We start from the raw sequence: 18,240 nt of genomic DNA, 5'->3' as shown, positions 1-18,240 counted from the left end.
TTTTCATTCAAACTTCTAATTTCCCTTTAATTTGTAGATTTAACCACAGAACTGTCTTGATTTCTATAAAATCTGATCCCAGGATCCACGCCCCCTCCCGACCTGGCAAGCCGGCCGCGATCCCGGCTTAGCCTTTCCTCTTACACTGCGCACCCGCGCTCCCACCCACACCAGAGGGACGCGGTGGAGGAGGCGGGCGGCAGCCTTGCCCTGTAGCACGCACGGGGGGTGCCTGTGTGCGGCACGGAATGCGGACAACGGCAGAGGTAAGGAGACGCGGCACACGCGCCTGACCTCCGTCCTCAGGAACTAGAACTGCTCCGACAGCAAAGCGCACAGTCTCTGGGAGACGGTCTCCTTGCTCGTCCGCAGCGTGAGCCGGTACATCTGAAATGAGAAGGGCACGTCAGTGGCCTCCGGGGCCCTCTCAGCACAGCCCCTGGGCCCGCGGCCACACCACCCCCCTTGCCTGAGGTGTCCACTGTTTTACAGAGACTCAAGCATCAAACGTGCTTCCAGCCCCCGAAACAGAAAAATCTGACCATGACACATACCGGCATGCACGTGAGCCACTGGAACCTCAGACACCACCAGTGGCACTGGGGCAGGTTCCAGCCCCTTTGGAGAGCCATGGGGCAGCCCCTCGTAAAGCTACCCACGAGTGGACCCTGTGAGCCCTCAGTTGCACACGGGGCCCCTCTCAGATGAAAGGAAAACAGACGTCTGCACGAAGGCACGTGCAAAAGCCTCTGCAGCAGCTCTGCTCAGAATGACCCCGGGACAGCCCAGCAGCCTGGCAGCAGGAGGGAACGAACGCACTGGGCAAAGGCGTGCCCCGTGGCCCTCCGAGCAACGCGCGGCTGACACAGAGCAGCCTCGAGGGGAGGCCGGAGCAGGGCAGCAGGCAACGTTCTGGGGCGGTGGGAATGTCACGTGTGCCCATGAGCTGGTGGGGTGACACAGGTGCACGTCTATCAGAACTCGCCGAACCCCCTGTGCATCACACCACAGTAACGGCTTAAGTGTATTTAGCCATTTCCTCAAGAGGCCTGACCTGGGCCTGTAGATTTGGCTCCAAACGCAGCAAGCAACCGATCTGGGTGGTTCTGGTGTGGATGATACCAGCTCCCACAAAATTGGCAGGATTGGGGTCGACCTCTTCAAGGAGTGCAGAACCAAACCCAATAATCTGTACAAAAGACACAGGAGAGCTGGGACACTCTGGCGTCTGAGGTACGACACAGGGCCCCCACTTGGGAACGCCATGAGCAAGGCTATCACCTTGGCTTTGGTGATCTCTGTGTCCATTGGATGCTTCGCCTTGAAAATGTTCTGCACTTCTTGCTGGGGACTGTGAGACACAAAAGCCAGTGTCACACCCTCAGCCGAGTCCAAGACCACAGGCCTGGCATCCCCGCACCCCCACCTCACAGGACGGCCGTCTCACTTGCTCAGCTGCTTCCAGCGCTGAAAGAAATCCTGAGAAGCCATTTCTGTGGGCTGGAAAAACTTGTTGAGTGTGATGGGCAGCTTGACGGACACATTCTGAAAGGTTCCCCCGTACCTGCGAGCAACAAAGCAGGCTGAGCTGCGCCTCCGGACCAGCGCCGCTGGGTGCACAGCTCCGGGGCCCGGGGAAGCCTGTCCCATCAGCAAGGGCGGGCGGGGTGTGCGGAGGGGGACCTGCTGCGGCCCCATGTACACGATCACTGACGGGGATGGGGGGCCAGCACACCGGCCACGGGCTGCCCCAGGGCCCATCGGGGGACGCGCTCCTCTGGCTGAGCCTGTGGGGCCGAGCACATCCCCGGGGCCGGCCTCAGGCAGGGCACCCCAACCTCAGGATGTCACTTTCCCCTTCGGTCCGTGTCCTACAACTCCAAGTTAGTTTAAATTGTGGTGGGTATTTTTCTTTTTCTCATAAAAAGACTGAAGACATTGTCTACAGAAGGCAACAAAAACTTGCCTATTTTCCTCAATTCTACAAAGTACACAATCATCAGTTCTCTATTCATTTAACGTTTGAAAACAAGTTTAACCTTACAAACGCCCAAAAGGGAACTGGTTGAAAGACTGGGACACGGTGGTCATGACTACATACAAAGTCATTGAAAAATAACAATAATGAACCAGTAGCAACACCAAAAATAATACTTCTTAAAAAAACAATCAAAACAGTGTGTATGCTCTGGGTACAACTGCAAAAACGCACCCAGCCGATGAGGGTCTGGAGGGACCCTCCCCCCATGGCTGACTCGGAGCAGCAGGCCAAGCGGCAAGTGGCCCACAGGACCTGCTGGCCCCCAGCCCCACGGGGCAGCCCCGTCGGTCAGCTCGAAAGCACTGGGCCTCGGACATGACACACCAACAGGAACCAGGGCGCTGGACAATGCCGGCCTTGCAGATTTGGGGCTTGCTGTCTGTCCCACCGTCACACTTTGCAGCCAGGGCTGCAGCTGCATGGCCACGTCAGCACGCACGGGGTGCCCCTGCCCCGTCCTCAGCACAGCCTCTGAGGGAGGACACTGACACTCGGCGAGGACAAACGGCTCCCAGGGACACAGCTGCATGCAGGCCCAGTCCCAGCCCCTGGCGCTCCAGGCCGGAGCCGGGATTTGGGACACCCTGCCGGCCAGTGGGCACCACCCCTGGGGCTCCTACCTGAACTGGATGTTGAGGACCGGAGCCTCGGTAAAGTCAGACACACACTCGATGTTGACGACCTGCTGTACCTGTGCACCCCCGTCCACCGTCGGGTCCACAGGCTTGGTCTGCAGGCTCAGGTGTGCACGTGTCAAGGAGGCCAATTCAACATGGGGACATGGGTCTGAGCTGAGCCACCCCAGTGGAACCCAGGCTCAGGGAGCCCAGAGGCAAGAGACGTTCTAGAAGGGGCTCATAAGAGGCTCGCACAACTGATCTTAGATGAAACCTTTAACACAGTTGATCCCACGTCCAAGTAACGTTAATGACTGTTCCAAAACACTTTGCTTTAAATGTGCTCCTCTCATGACACACATGCCCGTGGCCTGTGGTGAGGAGGCTTCTCCTCTGCTCAAGCCTGGACCCTCCTCACCACTGTGCGTGGCCGGCCCAGCCTGGAGGAAGAGGGGATCGGACACGGCCGCAACACTGGCCAGGGCAGCTCCCGCCACATCGCTCACCCCAGGGGGTGGTGCGCACCCGCGTCTAGCAGCAGCGGCCTCTGGGGGTCCTCAGAGAAGGGACAGTGGAGCTCAGAGGGACTCATAGTGCTGCAGGAGAGCAGAGCAAGGGACAGGCAGCTCCAAGGAGCCCGAGGAGCCAGGTGTGGACACCTGCAAGTTCTGTGAAAATATCACCTGAGGTGACTGCAGCACCTGGGGAATGTCTTGCTATTCTGATTTTTAAAGAAAACCTTCCTCAAAGCCCTCCCCTAAAGCCCAATGGCTGCTGTCAGGTGCGCGGGGCAGACGGAACCAAGGATATTGGCCTGAAGGTCGTCCGAGCAGATTAGCGTTGGAGTGAAGTTTAAGAACTGTGTGGAGGTTTTATTCCCATAAAATATAAACATGCGACCTAGAAAGGAACAGTCTGTTTCACACACAGTTCACACACACCTTGACCGCCCCAATCCCAGCTGAGGCTCAGCCTGGTGCCGGGTTCCCTGCAGGCACCGGGCGCTGCCCGGCAGGTGCCCTTGGACTCGCAGGCAGACAGTTAGGGTGCTGCGTCGGCTGCTTCGTCCCCAGATATTTGCGTCAGGATAGAGACCTTACACAAACCCTGTACACATTTTTACGCCCTCTGAGATCAGAAAGGAAAGTGACCTTCAAACTCGCAGGAAACGGCAGCTCAGCACGGCCCTTCTCACAACTTCAAGGTCAGCGGCTCACACCAAGGGAAACCCCTGGGCGCATCACACCCCCACCGAAGCACTTTCGGTGGGCGGCTGTGACTGAATCCTCGCAAGGCCCCTGAATACACTGGCGGGCGGATACTGGTCCTCTCCCTTTCCCCCCACTTTCACTTTTTTACTGCCTTAACCATTTTTGGGTGCACAGCTCAGTGGCATTAAAACACATTCACATGGTCGTATAACCATACCTACTGTCATCTCCAGAACTTTCTATCTTCCCAAACTGACACTTTGTCCCCATGCCACACTCACTCCCCTCCCCCCAGCCCAGCCCCTGGCTCCCACCATCCTACGTTCTGTCCCTGGCTCTGACTCCTCCAGGGACCTCCTGTGAGTGGGGTCACGCAGTGTCTGTCCCTCTGCGCCTGGCTCGTTTCACTCAGCACGATGTCCTCAAGGCCCATCCATGTTGTAGCAGGGGTGAGAATGTCCTTCCTCTTAAAGGCTGAGTGACAGTCCACTGAGTGGGGGGACCACAGCCTGTGTGCCCAGCACCCGCCTATGGACGCTCAGGCTGCTTCCATGCGTTAGCTCCTGTGAGTGAGGCCCCTGTGACATGCATGGGGCTACAGATGTCTTTTCAAGGCCCTGCTTTCAAATCTTTGGGGGACGCACCCAGAAGTGTGGTCACATGGTAATTCTGTTTAATACTGGATTGGCCAAAAAGTCCGTTTGGTTTTTTCCATAGCGTGGTTCAGTAGTGCTTAGTTGTCTTTAACTTCATTCAAAACAATTTTGTTAGATTGCATTGTGACAACTGTCATTATCATCGTGTATTAAAAAAAAAAAAAAACCATCAAAACTGGTGATTTTATGGCCTGGCTGGTGTGGCTCAGTGGACTGCACACCAGCCTGAGAACCAAAAGGTCACCAGTTTGATTCCCAGTCAGGGTACATGCCTGGGTTTGTCGGCCAGGCCCCTGGTTGAGGGTGTGCGAGAGGCAACCGGTAGATGTTTCTCTTTCTCCCCTTCCCATCTCTAAAAATAAATGAATCTTTTAAAAAATATGGTGAATCTTTGTGTAGCCATTCTAATATTGAAGATGGAAGAAAACACAGTTTCAGCATAGTATGCTTATTATTTCAAGAAAGGTAAAAATGCAACTGAAACACAATAAAAGATTTGTGCAGTGTATGGAGAAGGTGCTGTGGCTGATCGAACGTGTCACAGATGGTTTGCAAAGTTTCGAGACAGAGACTTCTCACTGGGCGACGCTCCATGGTCAGGTGGACCAGTTGAAGTGGATAGCGATCAAGACGATGATTGAGAACAATCAATGTTATGCCATGTGGGAGACAGTTGACATACTCAAAACATCCACATCAATAAAGTTATTGGTGGAAATGAAAAATGTGTCTTTTATTTTACGGAAAAAACTAAACGGACTTTTTGGCAGGCCCCACGGTTCAGGACCCTGCGTCCTGTCCCCACGGTGGCTGCAGGCCCCTCGCGCTCCCAGCAGCCATGCCGGGGGCCCACTCTCCCCACCTCCTCACCAGCATTTGTTATTTTGCTTTTTTGATAGTAGCCACCAAAAGGCATGAGTTGGTATCGCACTGTGGTTTTCATCTGCATTTTGCATTAAATAATTAAAAACACATACCTAAATTTTGCCGAAATTCAGACTTAAGTCCAATTTGAAGCAGCTGATTTTCAAACAACACACCGTTGTTTTTACAGACAAACCTAGGGGAGAGGGGGCAGTATGTGAATCCCTCAAAGCCACGGAGCTGATCACAGGAGGAAGAGGAAGCCTCGGACACAGACTTTATGGGATAGAGCAGCAATTAAGCAACTGAAGAATATTACTTAAGAAAAATCTGGGTACCCAGAAGGCAGACACAGAGAAGGGCCACACCCGAGAGGAAAGGGGTGCAGGGAGCGAGCACAGAGCTGCAGATGGAAGCCAGCTCTCGGGCAGAGCAGAGCTGAGACACTGTGGTCAGTGTCAGATGCACACCAGGCACAGCTGACAACCAACCCTGCGGCCTCTACACCAGGTCCCCTCTGCTCCTGGACGGGGACTCTCTTCAGTGCACATGACAGCCCGCCAAGGAGGAGGTGGTTGCAAGGCCAAGCCCACCCAGCACCACAGGCCCCGCACCTCCGCCCGCGGCCGCTGGCTGGGGTTGGGGGCAGAAAGGGTCCCTGTCCTCAGGAAGCAGGAGACCAACTACCTGGCAAAGTTGTCCTCGGAGCCGGGAGCGAGAGGTGCAACTGCGGAGGGCGACTCTGAGAACACATCCACGAGCAGCCCGCCAGAGGAGGGCGGGGGGCCCGCAGGCACTGGAGGTGCGGCCCCTAGTCCCAGGAGGTCTGCCGATGGAGAAGGCGTGGACTGGAAACCAGGGGAAGGCAGGTCAGCATGGAGCCTTCCAGGCATGCAGAACCCAGACAGGGCGGTGCGTGGTCAGTGGGTGAGGGGCCCCCCCGCCACTTCTGAGCAGCCGCTGCACTCCAAGTCAGGCCTCAAGACCAGCATACGATGGAGGCTGAGTCACAGTCTCGCAGGACTGGAAAAATAACCCCCCTCTTTTCACAGATGTTATTTGAATGAAAACAACTTCTGAAACTATTTTGTCATGAAAGAGAGCAAAAAGAAACGTCTGGTTGGAGAACAGAGACGGTGCATGTTACTGTCAGCTGAAGAGAGGACAAGGCAAGCAGGCGCTGTTTGGTGCCCCTCGGGGCAGTCGGTGGCTGCGCACTGTCTCACAGAGAAGACGGGAATTAAAAGCCTACACAACAAACTTTTTTTTTTTTCTTAAAAAAGGGTTACTTGCTTTTTGATCCTTGGCTACGACGAAGAACAGAGCCGCCCTGAGATCACTCTCACACTGACGACATGGGACACAAGTGGCCAAGCTCTTGTCTCACTCCTTCCCTGCTTGCGGCTCTGGCCCTACAGCTGCAGCTCACCCTTTGACCCTGCACCTGTGGGTTTCACCCATCAAATGTGTGGGGTTCTGATGGTCACGGGGGTTACGCCATAGGCAAGAACGAGGGACGTGAGCCACACTGCCCTGAAAACTCATCCTGAAGGACCTGAATGTCCCACTGGACCCTCACAAAGGTAAAAGTCAGTGTGTAACTTTGAGGCCAGATCCTGATGCCAGTCCTGTTACTGCTATTAATGTTTCACCTCCAGGAACATGACGGCCCCGTGAGCTGGAAGAGGATGAAGCCCTTCCCTCTGCGAGTGGGCATGTCCCTGGGCTCTGGCCTTGCCTGCTCCCGCCTCCCGGCACAGCCCCGCTCAGCACGGGCATGTGGAAATCCACAATCACATAAAGAGCTGTTCGATTCTCTTTCAGGGTAAGTTAGAGCCCTGCACTGAATTTCTAAAGAATTACCTAGGTAGGTGACACTATGTATGAATTCTAGGTGGAGATGCAGGAAGCATCACAAAATGCACACCCAGCAGAGAGTGTGTGGGTCTGCACAGGCTGGAGCCCCGTAGGGGGGCAGCAGGGGCAGCCCTGGCTCCTTCAAGCGCCTGGGCATCCCCAGTGTGAAGGGCCCCCAGGCCAAGCCAAAGGGGAGGCCTCAGAGGAGCTGCCAAAGGAAGGATCATGAGATGCATCTGCAGCCCAGGGAGGGTCTGCATGGGACGTCCAGCAGTGCCCCCTGCCCCGGCCTGTGACAACGCCCCTTCCTGCACTGTTACCACCTGGAGCTGACCACGGGGGAGGACTGGTCACTGATCCCGGGCAGCCTGGCGCCATGCTGCTAACCATGCAGGAGAGGCACCTGGGCAGACGCACCTGCAACCTGAGTGGAGGCCTCTTCCCTCTGCCCACTGCTGCCAGATTTTACCGCTGGTTCCTCCAAAACAGTGCAGGCACTTTTTAAAGCGGGAAACCTCTTCTATCCAATTAAGTCAAATACATGCCCAAAAACTCACAACAGACATAAAAGCAAGGCCATTGTTGGAGGACCCACCAGAAGGCCGCACAGCAGGCTAGGACCCACTGCCTCTCTGCCACCGCCCCACTTCAGGACTGGGGAGACCTCTGAGGGGAGCCCACCTGGCGCTCAGTCTGCACAAGTTGCACTCCGCACTGCGACAGCAAAGCATCACAACAGTAAAAAGCCACGCCAGGCCAGGAGTGCAGGGCAGCCCAGGTGCCCCCAGCCTGCCTGGAGGCAGGCAGCCGGGCGGCCAACGCAGCCATGCGCAGGCAGGCAGCGGCACAGGGCCACGCGTGCAGGGAGCGGACTGCTTCAAAGAAGAGCACCTCTGCAGCATCGAGAAGCTTCACTGGCTCTCCTATCAAACCAGGAGGCTCAGTGACAATTCAGGGGGCTGCCCCTGGTGAGTACAGACTCCCAGCCAGGATGGCCCTCCCCTGCTGTCCTGCTTCCCATGCCTCCACCTCCCCAGCCCCCACAGGTCTCCCCATTCAGAGGGGGTCTCTAATGGAACGCCAGCCACCTGAGCTGCAGGTTCTCAACTCAGAGGGGCGGCCGTCCACTCATAGCCACGAACATCCACTTACCGAGCGCACACTGGCCAGGCGCCTCTCGGAGTCGAGAGGAGAGCTCCAGCCCGGAGGGAGCTCTCCTCTCCCAGGACCGACCAGGAAGGGGGCCTGCCTTCCCACCCCCACCCACGCCCACCCCAGGAGGCTTACGGAATGGAAACTCTGTTTCAGTCCCATTTTCAAAGTGCAGCTCACCGCTAACACCATCGGATTCCCACTGAGCAAGCACTGAGCCAAGCATGGAGGCCTGGGTGCCAGGCCCACTGCATCCTGGGTGTTGTGGTGTGGCCGAAAGGCTAAGTGAGCATGTGTGCACATCACATGACACAAGTCGAGTGAGAAAGGCCAGTCACGACTGTCAAAAACAGACGTGAAAGCCCATTTTCTACGCTCGCCTCAACAGGCTCCACTCACAGTCCGAGCAGCCACCACACAGGAAGGAGACACCCGGCCGCCGCTCATGCCAGCGGGCCTGCGCGGCTCTCCTGGGCAGCAGCCGGGAAGGGGCCCTGAGTGTGACCCCTGCCCACACGCCCCCCTCACTGCGAGTCTCCCCTTTCGGACACCACGCCTCTGGGCGTGATGCCAGCAGCTCGCGAACGGCCTGTGTGGGGACTACCGCCTGGACCCCACCACTTCAGAACCCAGGCCGTCCCCACCTCTGGCAGCAGGAAGACGCTCGGGACCTCTTCACAAGTAGCCTCAGCAGCGTGGGAGGCGACAGCCCCACACGGCCTTCAGGCTCAGGGCCCCTCCTGCCCATGGGACAAAGGTCAAAAGCACAGGTTTAAAAAGAAAACCCCATGGAAGGGATGATGACCACTGGGAGACAAAGCATCCATTTATCATTCACTCCAAAACCAATGAGTCCTGAAAGTCAAACTGCCTGGGCCACAGAGTGGGCCACGGAGGGGGCCACGGAGCGGGCCTCAGCAGCAGACACGCCGAGAGCTGGCCTGAAGTGGGAGCCTCTGGAGAGAAAGCAGCAGGCCCAGGGGAGGGGCCTGACAGGGAGGTCTGAATACAGGCTCCCATGTCCTTGGCCTGAGGGGCGGGCACAGTCTGCAGGGGACACAGGCAGAGCAGGGTTGCGTCAAGGAACCTTGCCCAGGAGCATGGACCAGACATAAGCACACTCTGCACAGCAAACCACACATGGCCTCTGAGGCTTGTCCTCACCAAGGCCACCTGATTTCGGGAAGTGGCATTACTCCTGCCCTTGGACCAGCATCCTGGAGAGGAAACCAAGCCTTCCAGGGCGAGCAGAAAGCCCACAGTCCCGGGGAGCCGGTTGCATCGCTGAGGGCACTGCTGCAGGCCAGCCACTGTGCCAGCTCTCCAGGAGCTCTCAGTCCACTTGGGGACAGCAAGGAAACATGGCGCTCTCAGCACAACGTTGTCCCTGCTGCTGTCAAAGGGCAGGCTTGCATAGACGTGCAAGGGCCCTACTAAGTCGCCTGCAGCAGGGATGCATGCCCTGGTCCAGTCCAGGCCTACAAACCCCTGAGAGCAGCACAGGGTGGGCCCACCTGAAGCCAGGACCGAGCAGGGAAAGCCTCCTACAGGAGGCGAGCCTACAGAAGAGGCACATGGCCACATTTTCCAAAACACAGGGCAGACAGGGAGGACGGGGCACTGAATGGGTCCCAGACAACAACAGTGTGAAGGGTCTGAGAGGCAGACAAGGGCCTATCTGGAGAACACTCCCTGGGGTGCCCAGGGGCAGGACGGGGGAGGCCTCACACTTGGGGCCACCAGCAGGCTCTCGGCACACACTTGTCTATCTAACAACAACTTCTCCCCGAAGACAAACGCTCTGCTGGCCCTGAATCTTGGGGACCGAGTGGCACAGGAGCTCAGGCAGGGTGCTGGCTTCAGGGAGGGACCCACCGCGGTGCTGGCTGGGGCCGGCTCAGGGCCCCCGTTGACGTCGGCGCCCCGCTCGCGCTTGCCTTCCTCCAAGCCTGTCACTGTGCCCGGGCCCTTCTTCTTCTTGAGCTTGGCCAGGATGGACGACTCGCGCTCTGGGAACGGGGGCATCTCCTCCAGGACAGTGGCCTGCAGGGAAGGAGCGGGTCAGCGTGGCGGTGTGGTGGCGCGGCGGCGCGGCTGTGGGCGGGGCCGGCGCACTGAGGCCTACCAGGATGTCGGTGCTGGCGACCGTGCTCAGCCGCAGGTACTCGACAGCCCGCTGCTGCAGCTCCACGTCAGCGTTCTTCAGCTGGCTGTCGCTGCGCAGCACATCCTGGATGGTGGGCTTCACTTCCGGAAAGAGGTTCACGAACTTGATGTAGGTGGACAGCAGCAGGGCCCTGGTGGGGACGCTGCACAGGTGGAACTTGGAGTGCAGCAGATTGAACTGGACCAGCGGGCTGGGGCGGGAAGGAGAGCAGGTGGGCAGGAGCCCTTCACCTTCTCACCTGGCAGGCAGCCTGAGCCTGGGCCCCAAGGGTTCCCCTGGAGGGACAGAGCCACTCCGTCCAGTGAGTGCGCGCTTCCTCTGGGGGCAAAGTGACCCCCACGCCCACATCTGTATTTTGCACTAGAACCTCTGCTTCTTGTGCAGCTTGCAGGGAAACAGAGCGGAGGGGGTCTTATCCTGGGCTATCCGGTGGCCACATCAGACCACCGGCCTGAGAACCAGCGGGCACGGCCCAGCCTCAGACGAGATGGGCCCTGATGCCAGGGGCGTCTTACCTGGACCGTGGGTCCCCAGCAATCAGGTTCCCAAACTCGCCCAGGATGTAGCCGCCCACTTTGACCAAGTTCTCGTGGCATGCTGGGGCCTGCAGAGCCTGCACGACAGCGAGCGGGCATGGGGGTGTGCCAGTCCCATCCCTCCTGTCACACTGAGGAGCCCCAGAGGCAGAGACATGGCCAATCCTGCCCCATGGCGAGAGCCACGCTCCCCAAAGCTGACATTTAGGCCCCGGGGCGGTGGGCGGTGCCTCTCAGCGTCTTCCCAGGGGCCCCCAGGGGCTCTCATGCACGAGGAGGCAAGCCCGAGATGCCAGGCCCGGGCACGGTGCTCAGGTAGCCTCTCGAGAGCAAAGAGTGTCCCACCCATGGTTGGTGATATGGATGAGGATGAGGGTGAGAAGGAGCTGAGAGTCCAGCAGAGGGGTCAGCAGGACAAGACCTGGACCCTCCAAGGGTGGTCAACAGCAGGTGGAAGGGCAGCAGTTGCAGCCCAGGAGCGCACCTCCCCCGGGTGAGCTGGGTACCTCAAAAACCGTCTTGGCGGCGTAGCCCTGCACATCGTCGCGGTTGATGACAATCTGAATGACACGGTACCACACCTCCTCACTCACGTAGTCACCAGCAATCCGGATCAGGTTCAGAATGGTGTCCACGTACCACGTGTAGTCCACGGCATACTTCTCTGCCAAGATGGCGACCTTCAGCACCTGCAGGGGCAGCCGCTCAGGGTGGGTGCCTGCAGCTCTGCGCCAGCAGGGCATCCACACAGGGCTTCTGGACTGAACCCACGCGGCCAGCCGGGGCTGTGGGCACTCCCACTGGTTCTCAAAGGAGCCCAGACAGTTTAAGATTTGCAAATTTAACTGAGGGAAGCCACACCACCCTCAGCAACAGACACGACAGGACACCTGTAGGAGCTCGCAGGAGAGACGGGTCCCAGCGGCAGGAGCCCACAAGGGCCGACCCGACCAGAACACAGCCAAGCCAGCCCTGGTCCACCCTCCTGCCCACGGCACATGGAGCGGCCACACTCTCTGGGATCTCCTGTTCCAGCCTGCCTTTCTCCCCAGCTTCCTTCCACCCCTCCAAGGAAGACCCACTGCTCATTTACCCGCTATGCACCTGAGAGCTCTGCAGGCCACATCACTGCCCCAGGGCAACTGCACTGGGCTGGTCAAAACCAGCCCCCGGCCTCCCGAGTCACCCTCTTCTTGTACAGAGTGACCGCCCTAAACATCAGCTGCCCACACCAGACCACGTCCTGGAGAGCTGCCCGTCCTCACGTGGGCACTACTGCCTCCACCACCTCGCCCTTCTCCACCTTCCCCACCGTGCCCTGACCCCTGCCTGCTGGGGCCCGAACCGCGTCCGTCTGCGCTGCCCTCCCCCTCAGCCTCCACACAGCTCTCCCCGCAACCCAGAGCATCATTCCTGAACCTGCCTCATCCCCGCCCTCAGCTCATCCGCAGCCGTGTGCCTGGCCCTCAGGACGACACTGGCCCGCGTCCCACTGTCTCTGTCCTGCAGTGCTCAGCCCCTCTTGCCCCCAGCAGCCTCCGCGCCTTCGCCCTCTTCATCCAGTTTGCTGCCACATGAGTCCCCAGCCCCCATGGCAGCTTGCTGCCCTGAGGCCCCCAGGATCCAGGCCCCACCTCCGTCCATCCTCAGCTACATCACAAGCAGGCGGCTGTCCTGCCCCTGCCGTGCCCGCCCCATGGACAGAAAGGCTCCCTGGGGGCAGGGCAGGGCATGCGTGCACCTGGGGGTGGGGGTGCCCAGCAGCTAGTACAACCACTCAGACACACCTGGCTGGACAGACAGAGGACCTATGGGGACTAACAGTGTCTGCTTCACTCCTCACATGATTAAAACTAAGGACTGCCGCTCATTGTTTAAAAGGGCCTAAGAGCCAACACAGAGCTGACTGACGCGCAAGGCCTAAAGAAACCGTCACACACGAGACCACGCCTGTCTCTGCTCAGCAGCCAGGCAACAGTGAGGAAGGACACGCCTGCGATGGCCACAGTGCCTGAGCCGGCCCCGCACCCCCAGGGGTCCAGATTAGACGTGCGGCCCAGCCCCCACACACCCCGTCTCCCCCACACACCCTCGCCCTTTTTGCCTCTACAGCCTCTCTTCTAGCTGATCTCCAGTTCAGCTCACAAGTTCCTCTATCTGAGAAGCCTGCCTTGACCTTCTGCTCCAGGGAGCCCCGAGCTCCTCGCTGAAGCCCGGTCACTCAGCACTAAGGGCCAGCATCTGGTGCTTGGCCTGGCCAGGGCAGCAACAGCCTTCACTAGTGGCTCCTACAGAGCTGAGGGTGTGACCTGGTACAGCCACACACACTCAGAAGCACCAGCCCAGGAGCAAGTCACTCAAGCCAGCTCTGACACCGGACACTCGCTAACAAAGCTCCCAAGGAGGCCTCAGCTGCACTTTGCTCCCAGAAAGACAAATAAGACATGTCTGTTCACCCTGAGCAGGTGGATCAGTGGGTTGGAGCGTCGTCCTGATACTCCAAGGCGGTGGGTTCGATCCCCGGTCAGGGCACACACAAGACTCAACCGGTAAGTGCATCGGTAAGTGGAACAACAAGTCCATGTTTCTCTCTCTCTCCACCCTCTAGAATGGAGAGGCTCTGGGGCTGCTCACGCCACCAGCTTCTGTCCGCAGGTTGACGCTGAGCCTGCGGAGACCCATACCAGACCTGCACGGACCACACGCAGCACAGGCCCGCCTCTCTGCTGGCCACGGGCCACAGGGACTCATTGCCTCAGACTCTGTAAAGTGACCCATCTTTCACACCGTTAGTATTTGCTGAGCTCAGACAGCTTGTTGGGTGTGAGCACCCTCTTTGCAGATGACAAAACAACACTGGAAACTGAGGCTGCCAGGTAGTAAACAGGGCTCAGATTCTTTTCTTCCTAGATATACCACAGAGATATTGGGAAAACAAGCCAAGCAAAGAAGGATTAACTCAAAGGTCCGAACTTAGTCTTGCCCATGGGACTCTGCATCCAGGCAGACCTCGGCGACACCCACTGAAGCCCCCGTGGAGCCTGAGCTACAGAGGCTTCCCTGACTGCATGGGCAGTGCCCCAAGACTGAGAACCTTACCAAAACCATGGATTAAAAAGCTAAAGCAAAGGGAGCTTCTATCCAGGATCTAGTAGGTTCTCAGCAAAGCCTGTGGAACAGAGCCAGAGGCACTGAGGAGGCACTTGAGTTGCGAGGCACAAGCGTCTGTGGCCGGTGACAGCATGAGGCCGTAAGACTCACAATCTCCTCTCGAATGGAGTAGTCAGCCGTCTCCAAGTAACTCAGCATCTCGGCCACAATCTGCTGGGCGTTGCTACGGTCGCACATGGCGTAGAGGAGGTCCACAGCCCGCTGCCGCACACTCACATCCCGTTCCGTCTGGGGGACAAGGCACAGAGTGAGGAGCCGAGGACGACCCCCGGGCTTGGCCTGGGCTTGGTGGCAGGACACCACCAGGAGCTCAGAGCTCTCCTCGCTCACCATCCGAGTTGGGGGACCCCACAGGCTCCGGCAGGTGGAGCCCCTCACATGGCAGCTCACTGGCCCTCTCGCCCCTGCACTGCCCGAAATCAGCTCTGTCTCCTAAGGGACGGGTCAGAGGCCACTGTCTACTGTGTGGTCACAGGCTGCACCTTCCGTGTTGCCTGGGAGCTGGTCGCTGTGCTGGCTCTCGCACAGCCCCAGGCCTGCACATTCGTTTCTCAGCACAGGACGGCCCGAGGAGCGCCAGCTCTGTGCTGAGCGGCGTGCAAAAGCCAGGGCGAGTCTGTAAGCCATGGACTGAGCGCACACCTGAACCAGGGCCAGAAGGGACCCAGGGGAGCATGAGGCTCGCTCCAAACCCTGTGGGCCCCCCATTCAAATCAGCGCCCGAATGTCCGTTAAAGCCATGCAAACATGAAGGGACAGAGCCGGACCTCTCCCTACTCTGACTATGCCTGGGGCAGGACAGCGGGCCTGGCAGCCCCCACCAGCCTCCAGCTCCTCTGCGCACTACCAAGTGGGAGCCCCGGGGACACTGACACATGTGACAACAGGATGGACAGCCTCCACTTGGCCCTTCAAAATCTGGAATTTTAATTCCTTGAAAAAAGTGAATTTTCTTCCGCAAAGGGTAAGTTTTATTGGAGACAAAGACTAAAGATTGTACCTCTCTACCAAAAAGAACTAACTCTATTGCTATAAACGCTGACTATGGCCCTGGCACATGAAGGACACAGTGTCGGGTGTGGCAGCTGACAGAGGCTGCCTCACAGGCGGAAACAGCAGCACCAAGGGGAGCCGTGCACCCGGAGCAGCAACCTGGCCTGGGCCGGCAGCCACCCCGGCTGCTGCGCCCACCCACAGTGCCCCCAGGGTGAGGACAGTTCCTGAGAGGAGTGCACTTGCCTTCAGGGCGTTGATGACTGTCTCGATGTGCGTCTTCACAGCCTCGTGGGAGAACTCGGAGCTGGCCAGCGTGCACATGCTCTCCAGGGCCAGGTAGCGCAGGTTGGTCTCCCGGTGCTGCAGGAACTGGCCCAGCTGGTTGCAGGCGCGAACAAGCAGGTTTGGCTCGCTGCAGGGACGGGAGGCATGGGTGAGGGGCCACGCAGACATCGGCACGGCAGCATCATGCCGTGCCGTGCTCAGTCACCGCACTGCTCGAGTGGAGAGTAGAAGCCCTAACCATAAACCCAAGAGTCAGTTTTATGTCCCCTTGGTAGCGCCCACAGTCAAAGACCCGCCGGGGCTTTTTCGAGCACATCTGCAGAATCCCACCAACTCCAGAGAGCTGCTGGCAACCAGGGTGCCTTCACAACCCAGTCGCCCTTGCAGCCCTGTCCCAAGCGCATGGCAGGGACCTTGGGGCTGCCATCAGGCTGTGGCCAGAAACAGGACTGCAGCCAGGGGCCCTGGCCAGGAGAGTCATCGAACAAGAGCCCTGACAATGAGAGGACTCTGAAGGGGTAAATGCGGAGACAAGGATGGAAAAGAGGCTGGTGAATATTTAAGTACCAATTACCACAAAATTGGGTTAGCTCTCTGCTCATCCCCTACTTGGCCCTCCTGAGGCTGTTGCTCTTTAAATGCATCTGCTAAAGACACAACGACTTCCTCTGATACGGAAAGTCCCGTGCGATGTGTGACTCGGACTGCATTCTGTCACAGGCACGCGCGTGTGTGGAGGGGCGGTGCGGCGGAAGACTGCTGGAAGCCGGTGTGTGTGGCCAGTGGTGCTCCCTGTGCCGCCTCAGAGCCCCACGCGGGGCCACGCTGTCGCTCTCACGGGATATCTAGGACGCAGCTCCATGCGCAAGGCTGCATGCAGGCAGCTCGAAGACAGGAGCAGCGCAGAGACGGCAGGGCAGCACACCCCCACTGCTCCACGGTACCTGTCCCCTCTCTGTGCTGCGCCGACGCGCACGGTCACCTCCACACTCCCCAGCGGCCTGTCACCAGCACTGAGCGCTGCTCTGGGCCGCAGGAGCACTAATGAGACCCACGCGGACAAGTGCCCCGTCCTTCCTGTCAGCAGTGCGACGCTCAGGAGAAACAGCAGAGGCCCTCACGGGGAGGTATCCAGGCTCTGAGGGTCAGAGGATGGAGAAGAGGGGCCACGCAGGGGGCAGGCGCTGCTGGAGGAGAGGGCGAGGCCATGAGCAATGCCCGCGGGCTGCCTGGACACTGGGTCACCCACTAGGCCTGATGTCAACGAGGGGGAGCGCACGTGCCTGTGCTTGAGAGGGCCACGTGGTCAAACTTGCTGTGGGGAGCGAGGCAGCCAGAGGGCGCCTGTCGACTCACCTGTCGTGGTGGATGATGAGGCTGATGGCCTCAAAGAGCACGGCGTTCTTGGCATTGGAATGCTGCACCTTCTTGGACTTGGGCGGCTCCTGGGCCTTGTTGAGGATGGTCTCCAGGCACTCGGTCAGGCGGCCTCGCACAGCAGGGTCTTCTGGGCAGGACAGAAAGCCGTCGGGCCAGCTCCCCCACAGCCCACCCTGCCCTCCCAGCTGCCCGCCTCAGGTCCTGAGTGTCAAGTCACATCAAGCCGGGGAGAAACGGTGGCTATTCAAATTGTGCAGCCATTTAAAATAAGACAATTCAACAGCCAGGGAACTACACGTACACTTCAATGAAATAACACACAACACTTTTACTGAGAAACAGATTACGTAAATCAGGAGAAAATAAAATCTCAGACATGTGGACAAAACACATGATACATAAAAGTTTTAGGAAAAAGAGACAAAATATTTTTTCTTCATGTGCTATTATCAACAGAAATTTAAAAAAATGTTACAAGAAACAAAAGGAAATTTTAAAATTCCTACTCAAACCAGAAGAAACAATTGACCAAAAACAGTAAGAAACAAAAATACCAGAACAGCAAAAATAGCTTGTGGGGCCCTGCTATGGAAACTGCCACCTGCTCCCGGTGCTGGAGGCACGTGTCCCACAGGCCCCGAGCCCCTCAGCCTCAAGCAGTGGGGCGCAGACCAGGGCCTGAGACACCCTGAGGGACCTGCACCCACAGGCACCAGGGTGGGCGGCTGTTCCCAAACTAAAGCAGGTCAGACAGGGAGGGGAGAGCCAGAGCCTCATGCGAAAGGGGGCAGGAGGAGGAAATCCATACCCAGAGACGCAGGGCAGGAAGCTGGGGGGGGGGGGGGGGGGCGGGTCGGAGCCTGAGTCTGAGGGTGGCGGGGAGACAGCCAGCCCCACCGAAAGACCTCCTGGGCTGAGGAGAGGGATGGGTGCAGGGGAGGCCCACACCAAGGCTATGTGGTTAGATATAAAAGATACTTAGTGTAGAGGTTACTTAAAATTCACAAGCACCCTGTATAAAAAACAAATTAGATTCAAGTGTAAAAGTTACAACAAGTCAATCTTTGCAGAAGGAAATGGGAGTATCTAAAGAAATTTTCACGGTCATACTTCAACCAAGAAATCCTATTTCTAGGTACCTAGGTCCTAATCCAATGAGTAACTTTTCAGAATGAAACCTGAGGACAACACATCCGGGTGTATGTTGAGGTTATATGGCTTCATTCAGGATACAAAGTTTCTAATGGTTTAGAGTTTTATTTTAAGAGGGTTTCAGAAACCTGCACAGATCTGAAACTACACAAAAG

The 18,240-nt window shown here is 58.0% G+C and overlaps 1 protein-coding gene across 2 annotated transcripts in view; it reads right to left on the bottom strand.

Moving 5' to 3' along the window:
* The window catches only part of AP2A2 (adaptor related protein complex 2 subunit alpha 2), a 59,681-nt gene continuing 41,441 nt past the window's right edge, over positions 1-18,240 (bottom strand). The window contains exons 8-22 of one of the 2 annotated variants that reach the window (XM_054570703.1): positions 16,910-17,060; positions 15,512-15,680; positions 14,363-14,500; positions 11,608-11,790; positions 11,081-11,178; positions 10,524-10,755; positions 10,274-10,441; positions 6,077-6,237; positions 5,503-5,585; positions 3,469-3,558; positions 2,662-2,785; positions 1,448-1,564; positions 1,282-1,351; positions 1,055-1,189; positions 1-387 (exon numbers count right to left, since the gene is read on the bottom strand). In XM_054570703.1, coding sequence (XP_054426678.1) covers positions 310-387; positions 1,055-1,189; positions 1,282-1,351; positions 1,448-1,564; positions 2,662-2,785; positions 3,469-3,558; positions 5,503-5,585; positions 6,077-6,237; positions 10,274-10,441; positions 10,524-10,755; positions 11,081-11,178; positions 11,608-11,790; positions 14,363-14,500; positions 15,512-15,680; positions 16,910-17,060 — 1,997 coding nt within the window. In that variant the 3' untranslated portion in view covers positions 1-309. The remainder of the gene's footprint in view (positions 388-1,054; positions 1,190-1,281; positions 1,352-1,447; positions 1,565-2,661; positions 2,786-3,468; positions 3,559-5,502; positions 5,586-6,076; positions 6,238-10,273; positions 10,442-10,523; positions 10,756-11,080; positions 11,179-11,607; positions 11,791-14,362; positions 14,501-15,511; positions 15,681-16,909; positions 17,061-18,240) is intronic. The other variant, XM_054570704.1, reaches the window with a different exon arrangement.

Source organism: Pteronotus mesoamericanus, unplaced genomic scaffold, assembly GCF_021234165.1.
Source record: "Pteronotus mesoamericanus isolate MK-2021 breed Mesoamerican mustached bat unplaced genomic scaffold, CSHL_Meso_final contig_214, whole genome shotgun sequence".
NCBI lineage: Eukaryota > Metazoa > Chordata > Mammalia > Chiroptera > Mormoopidae > Pteronotus > Pteronotus mesoamericanus.
This window is presented reverse-complemented; position numbering and strand designations above follow the sequence as displayed.